This window comes from Mastigoproctus giganteus, chromosome 2 (genome assembly GCF_048544385.1).
Source record: "Mastigoproctus giganteus isolate SK-2022 chromosome 2, ASM4854438v1, whole genome shotgun sequence".
Lineage (NCBI taxonomy): Eukaryota > Metazoa > Arthropoda > Arachnida > Uropygi > Thelyphonidae > Mastigoproctus > Mastigoproctus giganteus.
This window is the reverse complement of record NC_143576.1, coordinates 162,824,511-162,843,818: the sequence shown is the minus strand read 5'-3', so window position 1 is coordinate 162,843,818 and position 19,308 is coordinate 162,824,511. Positions and strand designations below refer to the sequence as shown.

At 39.5% G+C, this 19,308-nt stretch overlaps 1 protein-coding gene across 3 annotated transcripts in view; it reads right to left on the bottom strand.

The window, feature by feature from the left end:
* Positions 1-19,308, bottom strand: part of Dora (zinc finger SWIM domain-containing dorado) — a 729,579-nt gene that overhangs the window by 531,347 nt on the left and 178,924 nt on the right. For all 3 annotated transcript variants that reach the window (XM_090389614.1, XM_090389612.1, XM_090389613.1), the window contains exon 7: positions 8,006-8,322. In XM_090389614.1, coding sequence (XP_090245740.1) covers positions 8,006-8,322 — 317 coding nt within the window. The remainder of the gene's footprint in view (positions 1-8,005; positions 8,323-19,308) is intronic.

Sequence of the window (19,308 nt, the reverse complement as noted above, 5' to 3'; positions counted from 1 at the left end):
GCATGGGTTTGTTAAGGGAACGTCTTGTCTAACAAATTTGATAGGATATTATGATGTGGTTACAAAGGAACTGGATGCAAAAAATAATTCTGATATCATATATTTGGATTTCAGGAAAGCTTTTGACACTGTTGCGCATGGACGACTATTGTACAAATTGGAGCGGAATGGTATTAAGGGTAAGTTGCTACAATGGATAAAAAGATGGTTGAGTGGGAGAAGACAGAGGGTGGTAATCAATGGGTGCTGCTCTTCGTGGACTAATGTTATTAGTGGAGTCCCACAGGGTTCGGTGTTGGGTCCACTGTTGTTTTGTATATTTATCAATGATATCGATGAAGGTATATCACGCTTAGTGTCGAAGTTTGCAGATGATACAAAGGTTGGCAGGGTTGTTAATGACAGTAATGGCAGTGTGCCACTGCAACAGGATCTAGATAATTTGGGCAGATGGGCTAAGAAGTGGCAACTGAAGTTTAACCTTGACAAATGCAAAGTACTGCATATGGGTAGAAGTAACCCCAGAGAAACGTACCAACTGTGTGGTACTACACTTAAGGTGGTAGAAAATGAAAAAGACGTGGGAGTAATTGTGCAGTCAGATATGAAGTTTTCTGAGCAATGTATACAGCCTGCCAGGGCAGGTCATGGGGTTTTGTCAATGATATACAGGAATTTTGCTAGCAGGCAAAATTCCTATTTTGCCGGCTAGCAAAGGCAATGGTCAGGCCATGCCTTGAGTACTGTGTAGAGGTCTGGAGGTCTTATTTTAGGAAGGATGTAGATTTACTTCAGCGTGTACAGAGAAGGGCAACAAGATTGGTTAGGGGAATGAAGGGATCCTCTTACCAAGAGAGGCTTAAGTTCTGCAAATTGCGGTAGCTGGAGACTAGGCATCTTCAAAGTGATCTGATTGAGATGTATAAGGCCTTGAATGGGTTGAGGACGCTGAATTCTGATGGGATCCTTCCACTTGTTCAGATTACGAACCTAAGGGGACATAAATTCAAATTAAGAAAAGACAGATGTAGAATTGATGTGCAGAAATTTGCCTATAGCCAGTGGGTGGTTAATTGCTGGACGAAACTTCCATCTGTCATTGTGGAAGTTGATAGGTTAAATAAATTTAAGGAGGAACTGGACAGGCATTTGGAGGGAATGGTGTGATTTTTTTTTTTTTTTTTTTTTGGCTGATGCTGCATAAGCTCATAGACTTGCTTTCTTGCATCACATGCCACTACTACTACTACTACTACTACCCTGGGTGCCTTTTTTATGTTTATCTTCAACAATTTCTCCTCCACTTTCCTCACAGTTATTACAAAATCATCCAGCTCACTGCCAGAGTTTAACTCACCTCTGGCATTGCCCTCCCTGAATAACTCCTCATGGGTGAATGTAGATGCAAAATACTCATTTAATTTGTTAGCCACTTGAGCAGGATCATCAACAGTTGAACCATCAATATTCTGTGGACCAATCTGATTCATCCCTTTCCTTCTAGAGTTTACATAGGTAAAGAACTCTTTTCTGCTTTTCTTTGCATCCTTTGCCAAAGATTTCTCATAATCTGCCCTTTCCTGGAAAATCTCCTTTGTGACTTGGATACAGACCAGCTTATATCTATCGTAGGCTTGCATGTCACCCATTAATTTATATGTATCCCATGCATTTTTCTTCTATGCCACATGCCTAATTAGTTCATCTGACTTTTATTTAGGCCTAAATCTTGAACAATATTTCTTTTTTGGTATGAAAAGCCTAGTAGCTTCCAAGATTAACACTTTGAATGCTTCCCATTTTGAATTTGCTGTTGGTAACATCATCATTTGGTCCGACCGTATAGAATTTAAGTACTGTCTCAGACCATCATAGTCACCTTTACAAAGCAAAAACCCTTCCCTTTACCTCTGATGGTAGTTACCTCTTTGAGTAAATCCCACTTCAGCACACTGTGATTACTGCCACCTAGTGGTTCCTTTATCTGCAGATTCTTAATGCATGAAGAATCACTACTGATAATCAGATCAAGAGTATTACTCCCTCTAGTTGCCTCCTGAATGTGCTGACGTAGAATACAGTCATCCAATAAATCCACAAAAGCCGTGCTAGTGTGTGAGTGACCAATCCACAAATTCCAGTCAATATCTGGGAAATTAAAATCCCTCATTTTAAGACACTCTGATTTACTGGCCCACTATTTCCCTGAACAGTTCCTTATTATATTCATCAGAGTCATTAGGCTTATAACCCACTCCTATTCTCAATTTTGATCTCCCAATATGTCACTCCAAACTGACTTGACACTGCACTGTCCATCGATGTCGACTGGCTTCACTTTCTTGGATTTTATGTGTTTCTTAACTAGTAGTATAACCCCTCCTCCATTTCCTATCTTGTCTATCCTTCCTGTACACATTGTACTCCCCAAATTCCAATTCTGCATTCCTTATATCTGTGTGACACAACGTCTCTGATATCCCAACAATATCTGCCTTTGATGTTCTGAGCAATACTTCAAATTTATTTACCAAACTCCTAGCATTGGTGTACATGCAAGTATACATGCACCTGTTCCTATTCTTAGCTACCCTAACACAACCCATTAGCATTTTAGCATTAGTAGAGGCATTTGATGCAAGAAAGCAAGCTTATGCAGCATCAGCCAAAAAAAAAAAAAAAAAAAAAAACCCACTTCCACTTCACCCCTCTGTTCGTTCAAAATACCTGTCCAGCTGAGCCTTAAACTTATTTACGCTATCAACCTCCACCACAAGGGATGGAAGTCTGTTCCACCAACCAACCACCCGCTGGCTAAAGGCAAATTTCCGTACGTCTATCCTACATCTGTCTTTCCTCAATTTGAATTTATGCCCTCTCAGGTGATTTTTCTGAGCTAGAGGAAGAATCCCATCAGCATTGAGCATGCTTAAACCATTCAAGGCTTTATACACCTCTATCAGATCACCTCGCTGGTGCCTAGTCTCCAGACACTGTAATTTGCAAAACTTAAGCCTTTCTTCGTAAGAGCACCCCTTTGTTCCATTCACTAATCTTGTTGCCCTTCTCTGTACTCGTTCCAGCAGCTCTACATCCTTCTTGAAATGAGGCCTCCAGACCTGTATACAGTACTCTAGGTGTGGCCTGACCATTGCCTTATACAATGCAATAATCACCTCCTTATCCCTGCTGGAAAAATTCCTGTATATCATTGACAATACTCCATGAGCTACTCTTGCAGCCCATCTGCACTGCTCAGAGAACTTCATATCTGCCTGCACAACCACCCCCAAGTCCCTTTCATTCTCTACCACTGTCAGTGTAGTACCACAGAGTTGATACGTTGCTCTGGGGTTGCTGTTTCCCATATGTAGTACTTTACATTTGTCAATGTTAAACTTCATTTGCCACCTCTCAGCCCATCTGCTCAACCTTTCCAGATCCTGTTGCAGCAGCATAGTGTCAGTAGTGTCCTTGACAACCCTGCCAACCTTTGTATCGTCTGCAAACTTGGACATTAAGCTTGATATACCATCATCAATATCATTTATAAATACAGAAAACAATAATGGACCCAACACTGAGCCCTGAGGGACTCCACTAATAACATTAGTCCACGATGAGCAGTGTCCATTGATTACCACTCTCTGTCTTCTCCCCCTCAACCACCCCTTTATCCATAGCAGCAATTTCCCTCCAATGTCACACTGCTCCAATTTGTGTAGCAGTCTTCCATGTGCAACAGTATCAAAAGCCTTTCTAAGATCCAAGTATATAATATCAAAGTTATTCCCTGCATCCAGTTCTTTTGTGACTGCATCATAGTATCCAATCAAGTTGGTCAGGCAAGACTTCCCCTTAACAAAACCATGCTGTGTCTGAGCTATAACTGAAGTCTTGTCTAAAAGATCCTGCAGTGCTTCTTTAACTAGTGCCTCCATTAATTTTCCTGGAACAGAAGTTAAGCTCACAGGTCTATAATTACTTGTGTCAGCCTTTGATCCTCCTTTGTGAATTGGGGTCACATTTGCACATTTCCAGTCTATGGGTACCTCCCTGAGTCCAAGGAAGCTCTCATAATTATGGCTAAGGGTTTGCTTACTTCCTTTGCTGCCTCCTTTAATATAACTGGATAGATCCCATCCACCCCGGGTGCCTTTCTTGTGTTTATCTTCAACAGTTTCTCCTCCACTTTACTCCCAGTTATTTCAAGATTCTGTAGCTTACTGCTAGAGTTGAATACACCTCTGGCATTCCCCTTGCTGAATAACTCCTCATGTGTGAATGTTGATGCAAAATATTCATTTAGTTTGTTAGCTACCTGAGCAGGATCATCAACAATTGACCCATCAATATCAAGTGGACCAGTCTGATTCATCCCCTTCCTTCTAGAGTTTACATAAGTAAAGAACTCTTTGCTGTTTTTCTTTGCATCCCTTGCCAAGGATTTCTCGTAATCTGCCTTCGCCTGCCTAACCTCCTTTGTAACTTGGTTGCATATCAACTTGTATCTATCATAGGCTTCTGTGTCATGTGTTAATTTGTAAGTATCCCATGCATTTTTCTTCTCTGCCATATGCCTCATTAGTTCATCTGACATCCATTTTGGCCTAAACATTGAACAATATTTCTTAGTTGGTATGTTAAGCCTAGTAGCTTACAAGATAAATTCTTTGAATGCTTCCCATTTTGAATTTGCTGTTGGTAACATCATCAGTTGGTCCCACTGTATAGAATTTAAATACTGTCTCAGTCCATCGTAGTCGCCTTTACGGAAGCAATAACCCTTCCCTTTACCCTTAATGGTAGTTACCTCTTTGAGTAAATCCCACTTCAGCACACTGTGATCACTGCCACCTAGTGGTTCATTTATCTGCAGATTCTTAATGCATGAAGAATCACTGCTGATAATCAAATCAAGAGTATTACACCCTCTAGTTGCCTCCCGAACATGCTGATGTAGAAAACAATCATCCAATAAATCCACAAAAGCCCTGCTAATGCGTGAGTAACCAGCCCCCAAATTCCAGTCAATATCTGGGAACTTAAAATCTCCCATCTGGGAACTTAAAATCTATTTCCCTGTACAGTTCCTTATTATACTCATCAGAGTCATTAGGCCTATAGCACACTCCTACTCTCAATTTTGATCTCCCAATGCTTATGTCACACCAAACTGACTCAACACTGCACTGTCAGCGATGTCGACTGGCTTCACTTTCTTGATTTTATGTGTTTCTTAACTAATAGCATAACCCCTCCCCCCTTCCTATCCTTTCTGTAGACGTTGTACTCCCCAAATTGCAGTTCTGTATCCCTTATATCTGTGTGACACCACGTCTCTGATATCCCAACAATATCTGCCTTTGATGTTTTGAGCAATACCTCAAATTCATCAAATTTATTTACTAAACTCCTAGCATTGGTGTACACACAAGTATACCTGCACCTGTTTCTATTCTTAGCTACCCTAACACAACCCATGTGTTTACTTGTACCGCAATCTCTCCCAGCAGTCTCTGAAATACCATGCATCTTGTTTTTCAGGCTTCTGCTCATTCTAATAGAAGCAGTGCAAGAATCTCTTTCACCTCTGCCAGTGGCTACTGTCAATCTATTGGTCTTTGTCTCCCCCCAAGCTAGCAGTTTTCCGACCCACCTAACACTGCCTCGATAGCATCAGCAAATATTCTTGCACCCTTTCTATTTAAGTGTATCCCATCCCTGTAGAAGCAATCTCTCCTGTTAACAAGTACAGTCCAGGCTGAAAAAAATTCTACCCCTTGAGCCTTGCACAATCTTTCCAGGGCCAAATTGATCGACAAGGCTCTCATCATATACACCCTCCTATCGTGTCTGGTCAGAATTGCAGACACTTTCAAATTCAACCCTAATTCAAGGGTTTTTTTCAACAGTGACCTGTACTTGTTAAGTAATTCTGCCTGTCTCCTACTCTTAATATCATTAGTGCCAACGTGTACAACAATATCACCCTTTGGCCCTTAAAAGATGATATCCACTCTACAACGTCATTAACCTTTGCCCCTGGCAGACATACTCAGGTCCTGTTCCACCTATCCTTTTTACATACCATGTTCCCCGTTTCCCTGACAATAGAGTCACCAATGTGCCCTTAAAAGATGATATCCACTCTACAACGTCATTAACCTTTGCCCCTGGCAGACATACTCTGGTCCTGTTCCACCTATCATTTTTACATACCATGTTCTCCGTTTCCCTGACAATAGAGTCACCAACAACTACTAGTTCCTGTGGAGCCAGCGCATTCTGCCTTGGGGGTTGCCACTGTGTTGTGTGATGAAGTGCAAGCTCTGGCATTGATGTGGGCAGCTGAGAGCTTAATGGGCCTGTCAATTTAGATCCTTCAAGGGCATCCACCCTGTCCTTCAAGCTCTCATATAGGCCCATAACAACGCTGAGTTGTTGCCTCATTTCCTCACACTCCTTACATCGTGTGCGCACACAAAGACATCCCCCTTGGCAATACCATGTCCCTTACCTGATTGCTCCACAAACACCAAGGAAGTAGTGCATTTTAAAAAGCTGTGATTCAGAGGGCAACTGCCCCCCTCAGTTCTCCCCTGAGCACCAGCACTACATTTAGCTTGAGCCTTTTGCTTTGCTGCTCTGGTCTGAGTCATGATTCTGATTCAATTTCGATAAAATTTCAATTTAAGTACAAAATTATAACCCTAAACTTGTATCCCAACACAGTTGTAACGCTATATATCTATATATATTTTTCAAGTGTCAAGTATTATCTTCGAGTTTCTTTATATAAGTTCCATATCAAGTTATGTATTAATTAATTATGTTAAGTTCGTAAAATCTAAGTTGTTATATGTACAATTTGTATATAATTAAAAGTACAATTTAATTGACATTGAAGTTCAACAAGATTAATAAATTTACTGATTAATTGATAATATTATATACTATACTATACTAAGCTAAAGCTATCTAGTTCGGGATATAACGTTGTATCGTATAACAATGGTGGCAAGTTACAAACGATAAATCTACGACACTTAAATATTAATTAGCTTCCAAAATCTCGCTGTCTCAATTCAGAATAAATGAAGGATCTTGCCTAGGCCTATAAGCTACTTACAGAAAATAATTTAATATAACAATTGGTCAATAAAGCGGCTAACTATAGTTAAAAAAACTTCCGGTTCGCCAACTCTGCAAAATTTGTAAAACACGTAGAGTGGATACCCTTACCGATACTAAGTAATAATCTACAAGATCTCTATCTATGTTAAAATTTAAACTAAGTATCGTAACTAGGAATATAGAGCTACTCTAGAAAATAAGTTAATATGCCAATTCAAGCCAATTTAGTTAATAAAACAGAAAATACTTCTCTATGTTCCTCAGCCGTAAAAACTTCGCCTGCACAAAAGTAGTGTTGTCAATACAGGTACTTCAAATAAATTCAAGGGAGGATTAGACAAATTATTGCATCATGTTATATACTAATCTTCCACCATCAATTATTTCAGCTTTTTTTTTTGCTACTCTAGTCTGAGTTTTAGTCAAAATTTAATTTAAAAATGCCATACGAAACTGCGGTAAAATGCAAGATAAACATATGGGCAGTTATTTCAGTAAAGCATACCAATTGATATATTATACCATAATTTTTTGGTATAACATACCAATGGAATGTTATAGCAAAAAAACATAATAAGGCTACACTATTCCTAGGTTATAGATAACAGTATGTACTATGCTATTAAGTTACGTTATGTATTATGGGATATAGCTATGTTAAAAAAATCATGATCGTATTTTTATAAATTTTTATTTTATAAATGTAGTAAAAACACTTCTAATATTATGCTCCTAAGAATTAAACAGAAAACTTAAATGAAAAGAATTACATCTGAATTATACAGATCTCTAACTGAATTATATAGACCCCCCTCCCCCGAGGTACTTAAAACATACAGTTTCACTGTATAAAAGAAGCAGCTTATACCTGATCACAGGCTAGGACTTCTTCTGTGAGTATTTCTAACAAGGCAATAGCATTCCGGTCATTACGGCGAAACATTTCTCGTACAATGGACAACAAATTCCACATTCCCTCTGGTTCTCTACCCCGTAAAGGGCGCAGTAAACTTGACCATTCTGCAGCAGCTGGTGGAGCTGTAGTAGATAAGTAGTTCACGTCACTAAACACCATAGGAGATGGAACACAGAGTTTAATGAGAATTTTGTGGATGTTTTCATGAAGAGTGGACTCATCCAAACACCATGTAGTTTGTTCATGGACTGAAGCTCCAGCTGTAGGATCTAAAAAAAAATAAAAATAAAATAAAATTATCTTGCAAATATAGAAAAAAATAATTCGCATTTTTACATTCCATATAACACCACTACTGATACATATATATGTGTATATATATATACGGTGAGGGGAAATAATGGAACACCTGTGATAAGAATTACAGTATGCACTAATATTATGGTATTGGGCCACCCTTTGCTCTTAAAATAGCTTGTATTCTATGTGCAATAGCTTGAAATAAATCCTGAACTGTCTTAAAAGAAATATTACACCATTCTTCATAGAGGAATGTTTCAAGCTCCTTGAATGACAAAGGTAGAAAAAATCTACTTTTCACTCTCCTCTCCAAATATACCCACTGTGGCTCAATAACGTTGTGGAACATTACGTTGGCATTTGAGGTGAGCGGACGCCCTTAGACAGGGCTCCTCAGTTAAGTGGTTTACTTTTGGATAGTGCTTTTAAATATTTGATTTATTTAGATATTGTTGGATTATTTTGTTATAGGTTTTCCTGTAACTGTTTGATTTTAATAATATTATAGATATAATTTTTTAAAGTTACTTTCATTGATATTTATTTAATTTTATAATGGTAGTTACGAGATCTGCCTTAAACACGTCACAGGGTATCGTGACTCACACGGAAATAGCAGACGGCGATTTACGGGCGAGTCATGATTTAATCCGTTGTGGAACCTGTGGAATGTTTTCCAAGGTAGACCTGGTGACTAATCCTACCTCACCTGGGGATTCTTTTCTTTGTGATCGATGTAAGGAGTGCACCAATCTTAAATTACAATTTGGTGCACTGATGGAACAATTTGAGTCCCTGAAAAAACGAGTGCTTGCCCTTGAAAATAATGCATCTGGGAGCTCGTCGGGGACTCAAAACTCCAGCAATCTACCAAGTGATGCACACCCGATTCAAGCCTCAAAACAGAAAAACCAAGTGCAAACTACTCTGGTTAAAAAGGACATTGTTTTATTAGGAGACTCCATTGTCAGGGAAACAGGGAATATTTTTTGTAATCAAGATAGGTGGAGCAGAACCAGGGTATGTCTGCCGGGAGCAACTATTGATGATGTCACCAACAGATTGTCAGATTTTAAAGGGGGTAAAGAAAATATTATTCATGTGGGGACAAATGATATTAAACGTGCACGATCTGACGATTTGTTGGAAAAATACTGGACCATGCTGAGGAAATGTCGCGAGCTAGGCCATAATGTCTATGTGTCTGCAATTCTGCCCAGACACGATAGGAGGGATTATATGTTAAGAGCCTTGTGGATTAACTCAAGACTTGAAGGAATCTGCAAAGCTTTAGGGGGTAAATTTCTATTAGCATGGCCCACACTTGTAGGTAGAAGGAATTTGTTTTGTAGAGATGGGATACACTTAAACAAAGGTGGTGCAAAAGTTTTTGCCAGTATTATTGAGGATACCTTAAAGGTTCAGGGAAACTGATAGTTAGGGGGGATGTGGGTAATACTGACATGCGTTTATCTGATAATATTGGTCAATGTAACTCTTGCACATACCTTAAGAGTTCTTATCTGTTACCCCAATTGGACGTATTATCTAGATGTTCTGGGGACAAAGACGTTTCACGTGAGCGGGTAGCTAATATCAGGGAAGAGAGCCTAAAAAAACTTCAAGGGTTGTGTTAGGGTTGTTAAATATACAAGAACAGTAAATCTTAATTGTTTATACAGTAACGTTAGAAGTGTCGTCGATAAAATGAGCGAATTCGAACTGCTGGTTAAAACAAGTAACGTGGACATAATAGGGCTTACAGAGACATGGTGCCACCCAGAAATTGGGGATGATGAGTTTCAGTACGGCTTGTATAATGTATTTAGGAAGGATAGGTTAGATAGAAGGGGTGGTGGGGTAATGCTTCTTATCAGAAGCAGCCTGAGTGCGACGATAGCTTTCCCGAATTCAGACATTTCACATGCTAGTATAGTCTGTATGGTGTGAGATAGTTGGAAACAAAGGTATAATGCAAGTAGGAGTAATCTACAGACCAGGTGATTGTGAACATTATGACAAAAGCCTCTACATGCAAATGGAATGGGCAAGTAAACGTCAATGCCTTATTATGGGTGATTTCAATTTGCCTCTAATTGATTGGAGTAAATGGGAAGGAAACTCGACATAGGGAACAAAATTTTTAAATCAACTAGATAACTGTTATTTGTATCAACATGTCAGGGAAAGTACTAGAGAAAAGAATATCCTAGACCTCATCATCACACATGAATCAGATGACATAACAGGGCTGACAGTAGAGGAACCAGTAGCAGGAAGTGATCACGGAGTTCTACGGTGGATGATGATGAGAGAGGTAAGAAGAAGTAAAGGCAAAGGAATGGGTTTTAATTTCAGAAAAGGAAATTACGATGCCTTAAGGTACTACATGGCCTCTATTAACCGGGTAGATATCGTGCAGAGAATGAATACAATTGAACTGTTGTACGCTTTTAAAACATTAATCACAGATGCCATGAATGCGTATATACCATTAAAAAAATACTCCACGAGAAGGGTTCCAAGTTGGATGAATAGTGAAGTTGCCGCATTACTTGAGCAGAAAAAGGTGGCATGGAAAGGTTACAGAGCAATAAAAAGTACTGAAGCCTATAACAGCTACAAGGTGATGTGTAATAGAGCCACAGAAAAGGTTCGACAGGCAAAGGCAGTTTATGAGAAATCACTAGCAAACAGAGCAAAGAGGGGGGATAAAGAATTCTTCACATATATAAATGCCAAGAAGAGCAGGACAAACCAGATCGGACCTTTACATAAGGGAAAGGGGATAGTAATAAATACACCAGCTGCCGTTGCAGATGAACTCAACAATTATTTTGCATCGATATTTACAAATGAAAAGCCTTTTGTGGCAATGGGAAATTGTGGGAGCGAAGTTAAAAAATATGTAATTAATGATGCTGAAATTTCGCAAGATTATTTAATGAAAAAACTTTCGAGCCTACAGACCAGTAAGGCTCCTGGAGTTTATGGAATATACCCTATAATCTTAAGAGAGGTGGCAAGCGAGTGCATTGAACCATTGAGGCTAATTATGCGAGCATCACTAGACTCTGGGGAGATTCCCTTGGATTGGAAAAGTGCAAATGTATCTCCCATACATAAGGGTGGCTCTAAAAGTGAAGTTGGAAATTATCGATCTGTCAGTCTGACTTCAGTAGTTGGGAAAATCATGGAGGCAATGATCAAGGGTGGAATTCATGATCATTTGGATCTAATTGAAATTCTCAAGGATACTCAGCATGGTTTTGTAAAGGGAAAATCATGTTTAACAAATCTGGTTCGCTATTTCGAAAGGGTCACTCACGAGCTGGATTTAGGGAATAATTTCCACATTGTTTATTTAGATTTCAGCAAAGCTTTTGACTCAGTCCCACATGAGCGGTTGCTTTATAAGCTGGAACAGGTTGGAATCACTGGGAAAATCCTTAGATGGATAGAAGGATGGCTTCAGGGCAGGAGGCAGAGGGTTGTGATAAATGGCTATTCCTCAGATTGGGTTGATGTAAGAAGTGGGGTTCCCCAAGGACCAGTATTAGGACCACTGTTGTTTTTAATTTTCATAAACGCCCATTGCCCGCTATCTATTAAGTTCAGTAAAACCAGCACAGAAATCTCAGTCAGCTGCCACTCCAATATCGGTACCTCCCAGTGCTCAAGCACTATCAAAAGCGAGCACTAAAGTAACAGAACAAAAAAATCAAGAGCCCATGCCAAGACAAGAAAAAATGGATGTCGAAACCAAGGAGGTACATGACGATTCAGTCTTGGAACTCTTTACGGAGGAGGATAGAGGGCGTGATGTCTAAATTTGCAGATGATGTTAAAATTGGTAGAGTAGTTAATGATCACTGTCAAGCTGAGCTTCTTCAGAGAGACCTAGATAGACTTCAGGAATGGTCAGAAAAATGGCAGCTGTGCTTTAATCCAACAAAGTGTAAGGTATTAACACCTGGGAAACAGTAATCCCAAAAAAACTTATTCACTTGGTGGAGTTCAACTAAACCCAGTACTGGAGGAAAGGGGCTTGGGTGTTACGGTACGGTCAGACATGAAATTCTCTGAGCATTGTAAACAGATTGCAAGGAAGGCCCATGGTGTCCTATCGATGATCTATCGAACTTGGCCAAATGTTTGAGGTTGAAGTTTGTGGCTGTGATGTGGCCAGCGTTTGTCTATGGACAGAATTATTGCTTCTGTAATGGGGTTAACTTGACAACCACTGTTCCTGTTCAAAGAGGTATCCGAGCATTTTACGTTTAACGATTCCAACCAGGTGCGCCTTAGGTAATGGTAGGACCTGTCCACAACCATTACCACAACCATTATATTAACCGTACTTGTATGTGTATTCTGAAGTTGAACCAATCTGAGGAATTGTAATTTTTTCATTTAAATAATATGAATCGGGAGCGCATAGGCCTCTTTCACTATAGAACTAACTGTGTGGTACTACACTTAAGGTGGTAGAAAATGAAAAAGACTTGGGAGTAATTTTGCAGTCAGATATGAAATTTTCTGAGCAATGCAGACAGGCTGCCAAGGCAGGTCATAAGGTTTTGTCAATGATATATATAGGAATTTTTCTAGCAGGGAGAAGGAGGTGATTGTCCCTCTGTATAAGGTAATGGTTAGGCCGTGCCTTGAGTACTGTGTGCAGGGCTGGAGGCCTCATTTTAAGAAGGATGTAGATTTGCTTGAGCGTGTACAGGGAAGGGCAACAAGACTGGCAAGGGGAATGAAGGGATCCTCTTACCAAGAGGCTTAAGTTCTGCTGATTGAGGCATATAAGGCCTTGAATGGGTTGAGCACGCTGAATTCTGATGGGATCCTTCCCCTTGTTCAGATTACGAACCTAAGGGGGCATAAATTCAAATTAAGAAAAGACAGGTGTAGAATAGTTGTGCGGAAATTTGCCTTTAGCCAGCAGGTGGTTAATTGCTGGAACAAACTTCCATCTGTCGTTGTGGAGGTTGATAGGTTAAATAAATTTAAGGAGGAACTGGACAGGCATTTGGAGAGAATGGTGTGATTTTTTTTTTTTTTTTTGGCTGATGCTGCATAAGCTCATACACTTGCTTTCTTGCATCACATGCCACTACTACTACTACTACTACTACTACTACTACTATCTACCTACTGTATAAAAAAAAAAATGTCTCATTATCATTTTGATAATGGGAGATGGGACACTACATAAGTTAGGCAAGTGCTTTAATGGCAAACTACCATAGTTCCTTAAAAACAGATGCACTACAGTAAAATCTCATTAATACGAACTCAGTTTATACAAAGTACTCATTTATATGAAGTACATACCATTCCCCTGCAAAAGAATAGGCTTTTCTATGTAAATATATTCATTTATTACAAAATTTGTTAATATGTATTACAAAGTTCGTTTTCACCCTGTGAGAAATAAATATTGTTATTTTGTACATTTAATACAAGTCTCAGCACAGCTGTCTGATTATTGCCCCTGGCCACCCGGTTCCCTGCTTCCCAAAGGATGGCACTGGCTTGTTAGAAATTATTTTTGTGTAAACAAAACCAGTTTATAGTAGCTACAACATAAGCGCGTTCTGAAAAACATCATGCTAAATTAAGTTTTTCTAAGTAATCCTGGGCTCGAATCCTGGTTTAATCAAGAAGCGTGTGCTACGCACTGCTGCTCCTGCCCACCTGGCTAAGGAGGTGCCTCAAAACAAGGAGCTTGAAACAAAACATTTCGAGTAGTAACAAAAAATGTGTGCATTTAATTTGCCAATATCAGGTCTGATTTTACAAAAGGCAAATTATCTGGTTTAGCAACTTCAAAGGCAGCAGCGTCTGGTTCCAAAGATTTAAAGCCAGGAATAACTTGGTTTCGCAAAATGTTTGCGGCGAGACTGGATTAGTCAACAAGGCAAAGACTACAGACAGATCGTTGTAGTAGTAGTAGTGGCATGTGATGGAAGAAAGCATGTGTATGAGCTTATGCACAATCAGCCAAAAAAAAAATCACATCATTCCCTCCAAATGCCTGTCCAGTTCCTCCTTAAATTTATTCAACCTATCAACTTCCACAACAACAGATGGAAGTTTGTTCCAGCAATTAGCCACCCGCTGGCTAAAGGCAAATTTCCGCACATCTATTCTACATCTGTGTTTTCTTAATTCGAATTGATGCCCCCTTAGGTTAGTAACCTGAACAAGTGGAAGGATCCCATCAGAATTCAGCGTGCTCAACACATTCAAGGCCTTATACAACTCAATCAGATCACCCCGCAGGTGCCTAGTCTTCAGCCACTGCAATTTGCAGAAATTAAGCCTCTCTTGGTAAGAGGATCCCTTCATTCCCCTCACCAATCTTGTTGCCCTTCTCTGTACACACTCAAGTAAATCTACATCCTTCCTAAAATGAGGCCTCTAGACCTGTATGCAGTACTCAAGGCGTGGCCTGACCAATGCCTTATACAGAGGGATAATCACTTCATTTTCCCTGCTAGCAAAATTCCTATATATCATTGACAAAACCCCATGACCTGCCCTGACAGCCTGTCTGCATTGCTCAGAAAACTTCGTATCTGCCTGCACAATTACTCCCAGGTCTTTTTCATTTTCTACCACCTTAAGTGTAGGTTCGTAACTTAAACTGTGTGGTACTACACAGTTTGTACCAACTGTGTAGTACCACACAGTTGGTACATTTCTCTGGGGTTACTTCTACCCATATGCAGTACTTTGCATTTGTCAAGGTTAAACTTCAGTTGCCACTTCTTAGTCCATCTGCCCAAATTATCCAGATCCTGTTGCAGTAGCACACTGCCACTACTGTCATTAACAACCCTGCCAACCTTTGTATCATCTACAAACTTCGACATTAAGCCTGATATACCTTCATCAATATCATAGATAAATATACTAAACAACAGTGGACCCAACACCAAACCCTGTGGGACTCCACTAATAACATTAGTCCACGAACAGCAGCACCCATTGATTACCACCCTCTGTCTTCTCCCACTTCACCATCCTTTTATCCTTTGTAGCAACTTACCCTTAATACCATTCTGCTCCAATTTGTACAGTAGTCTTCCATGCGCAACAGTGTCAAAAGCTTTCCTGAAATCCAAATATATGATATCAAAATTATTTTTTTCATCCAGTTTCTTTGTAACCACATCATAATATCCTATCAAATTTGTCAGACAAGACTTTCCCTTAACAAACCCATGCTGTGTCTGAATTATTGCTGCAGTCTTGTCTAGATGATCCTGCAATGCACCTTTAACCAGTGACTCCATTATTTTACCCGGAACAGAAGTTAAACTAACTGGTCTGTAATTACTCGTTCCACCCTTCGATCCCCCTTTGTGAACTGGGGATACATTTGCACATCTCCAGTCTGTGGGAACCTCCCATGATTCCAAGGATGCTCTCATGATTATGGCTAAGGGTTTGCTTAGTTGCTTTGCCACTTCCTTTAATATAACTGGATAGATCCCATCCACCCCAGGTGCTTTTCTTATGTTTAACTTCAACAATTTCTCCTCCGCTTTGCTCTCAGTTAAAATTAAGTATCCTGCTACAATTTGATAACCTTCTGCCATTTTCAAACCTTAATAATTCCTCATGTGTGAATATAGATGCAAAATACTCATTCAGTTTGTTTGCTATCTGAGCAGAATCATCAACAGTCAAACCATCGATGTCAAGCAGACCAATCAGATTCATCCCCTTCCTTTTAGAATTTATATAAGTAAAGAAATCCTTGCTGTTTTTCTTAGCATCTTTTGCCAAGGATTTCTCGTAATCTGCCTTTGCCTGCCTAACCTCCTTTGTGGCCTGATTACACACTAGCTTATATCTGCCATAGGCTTTTGAGTCGCTTGATAATTTTTATGCATCCCATGCATTTTTCTTCCCTGTTACGAGTCTCATTAGTTCATTAGATAACCACTTAGTCCTAAACCTTGAACAATATTTCTTAATAGGTATGAAACTTTTAGTAGCATCCGCGATTAATTTCTTGAATGTTTCCCACTTAGAATTTACTGTTGGTAACATCGTCAGTTGATCCCACTGTACAGAATTTAAAAACATTCTGAGACCACTGTACTGACCTTTACGGAAGCAAAAACCCTTTCCTTTACCCCTGATGGTAATTATATATTTAAGTAAATCCCACATCAGTACACTGTGATCACTGCCACCTAGTGGTTCCTTTATCTGCAAATTCTTAATACACGAATGATCACTGCTGATAACCAGTTCAAGAGTATTACCCTCTCTGGTTGCCTCTCGAACATGCTGCTGCAGAAAACAATCATCCAATAAATCCACAAAAGTCTGACTAGTGTGTGAGTGACCAACCCACAAGTTCCAGTCAATATCTGGGAAGTTAAAATCCCCATTATAAGACATTCTGATTTACTGGCCCACTCTATTTCTCTGTATAATTGTTCACTGTACTCACTCGAGTCATTAGGCCTATAACACACTCCTACTCTTATTTTTGCTTTCACAGTGCTTATGTCACACCAAACTGACTCAACAGTGCACTGTTCATCTATATCAACTGGGTGCACTTCTTTTGATTTTATGTTTTTCTTAATTAACAGCATAACACCTCCTCCCTTTCTATCCTTTCTGTACACATTGTACTCCACAAATTCTAGTTCTGCATTCCTTATATCTGTGTGACGCCACGTCTCTGCTATCCCAACAATATCCGCCTTTGATGTCTTGACCAACACTTCAAATTCATCAAATTTATTTACTATACTTCTAGCATTGGTATACATGCAAGCATACATGCTCCTATTCCTATTCCTAGTTACCCTAACACATCCCATATACCCACCTATTTCAGGATGACTGCCATCCGTCCCTGAAAACCCCCAACACCCCTCGCTCCAGGTCGCTACTTATTCTAATAGAAGATGTGCAAGAATCACCTTCACCTCTGCCTACGGCTACTGTTAAACTATTAGTCCTTGTATCCCCCCCTCCAAGCTATCAATTTTCCGACCCACCTAACACTGCCTCGATAGTATCAGCAAATATTGTTGCGCCCTTTCTATTTAAGTGTATCCCATCCCTCTGGAAGCAGTCTCTCCTGTTAACAAGTACAGACCAGGCTGAAAAAAATTCTGCCCCTTGAGCCTTGCACAATCTTTCCAGGGCCAAATTGATCGACAAGGCTCTCATCATATACTCCCTCCTATCGTGTGTGGGCAGAATTGCAAACACTTTCTAATTCAACCCTAATTCTCGGCTTTTGTTCAACAGTGACCTATACTTGTTAAGTAATTCTGCCGGTCTCCAACTCTTAATATCATTAGGGCCAACGTGTATCACCTTTTGTGCCCTTAAAAGATGATATCCGCTCTACGACGTCATCAACCTTTGCCCCTGGCAGACATACCCTGCACGGTCCATTCTTGAAAAATATGAGGCAAGGATATTTTTAATCTTGATGAGGCAGGTTTATTTTATAATTTTTTGCCAAACAAAACATTTGTTGTTCGAGGAGAGTCTTGTCTTTACTTAAATTAAGTAAACAAAGACCCACTATTCTGTTATGCTGCGATTCAAATGGCAATACAAAACTATGCCCAATGGTGATTGTAAGTTTTCCAAGCCAAGATGTTTTAAAGAAGTTAACCAACTTCCCTGAGGTTATGTGGTCAATATAAGCACTTGGCTTATGGTCAAAATTTTTCAGTCTTGGTTATCAAAGGTGGACAGAAGAATGACTTCAGAGAAAAGGAACATTTTGATTAATCTAGGTCGTTGAACAGCACATTCTGCCAAGACACTTAAGTTGACAATATACAGCTGTTGTTTTTAATATCCCATTACCATCCGTAGCCAAGTGATCAGGAGTGGGAGTGCAGTAGCACAAGTTCTTTGAAGAGACCAGGGATCAAGTCCCTGACTGCTAAATACATTCGATCTGCCAACCCGCACTGGACCAGCTGTTTGTTATGTTTTGTTTGTTATTTGGTTTTTAGCAGCATTAGCAACTAAGGCCATATTGCTCTGGGAATATGTGGTGGTCATTCCCTGACCTTTCCACATCCTCCGTATTTGGTGGTGATGGGCTCGAACCCCAGTCTAATCAAGAAGCGTGTGCTACACACTGCTGCTCCTTCCCCACTGGACAAGCATGGCAGATTATGGTCCATTTCACTGAACATGAATCGCTGAAGAGGCTTATATCCTGCAGTGGGCGAAAATGGCTGCAGTTTATCTTTTTTTTTTTTTTTTTTTTTTTTCCTATTAGTTTTATGCAGCCACTGGATCAAGGCATTATTTATAACCACAAGGGAGCATATAGAACCTGCCTGATAAGGTACTTTATCCTCAAACATAGGAGGGAGATAGGTAGAGTTTGCAGCTAAATTGGAATGTCTTGGATGATATCCGTAATCTTGTTATTCCTTGGGACCATATTGCATCAAGTGTAATAATTAACTGCTTCAGAAAGAGTGGCCTTGGAGAAAATATCATTGAAAAACATGGTCCAGCAGACGAATGTGATAGCAACATGGAGGAATGGGGGAATTTTAAGAGTTTGTGAAGGTACATGTAGTTTCTACCACAGCAACGCAACATCAGAAGAGCTGCTGAGTACCAAGCAAAACAGTGATGTTTTTGCTACCAGTAACAGAGAAAGTGAAGAAACATGCATGCACACAAACGCCTGCAGTAACATTGATAAAGAAATAACTATTAGAATTTTTTTTTTTTTTTTTATTTCTGTGCTGTAGTTAAAAATGCATGTAGGACAAAAACTGTGCAAACAACATTGGATTTTTTCTTTAAATTAGATTAATTCTTTTACTGTGATACTAAAATATATACTGTACATTATTTTCATTTCTGTTAACTGCTTTTCTCTTAGTTTATCTTACAAATCTTTAAAATCTTTAAACTGTGTTAATCCT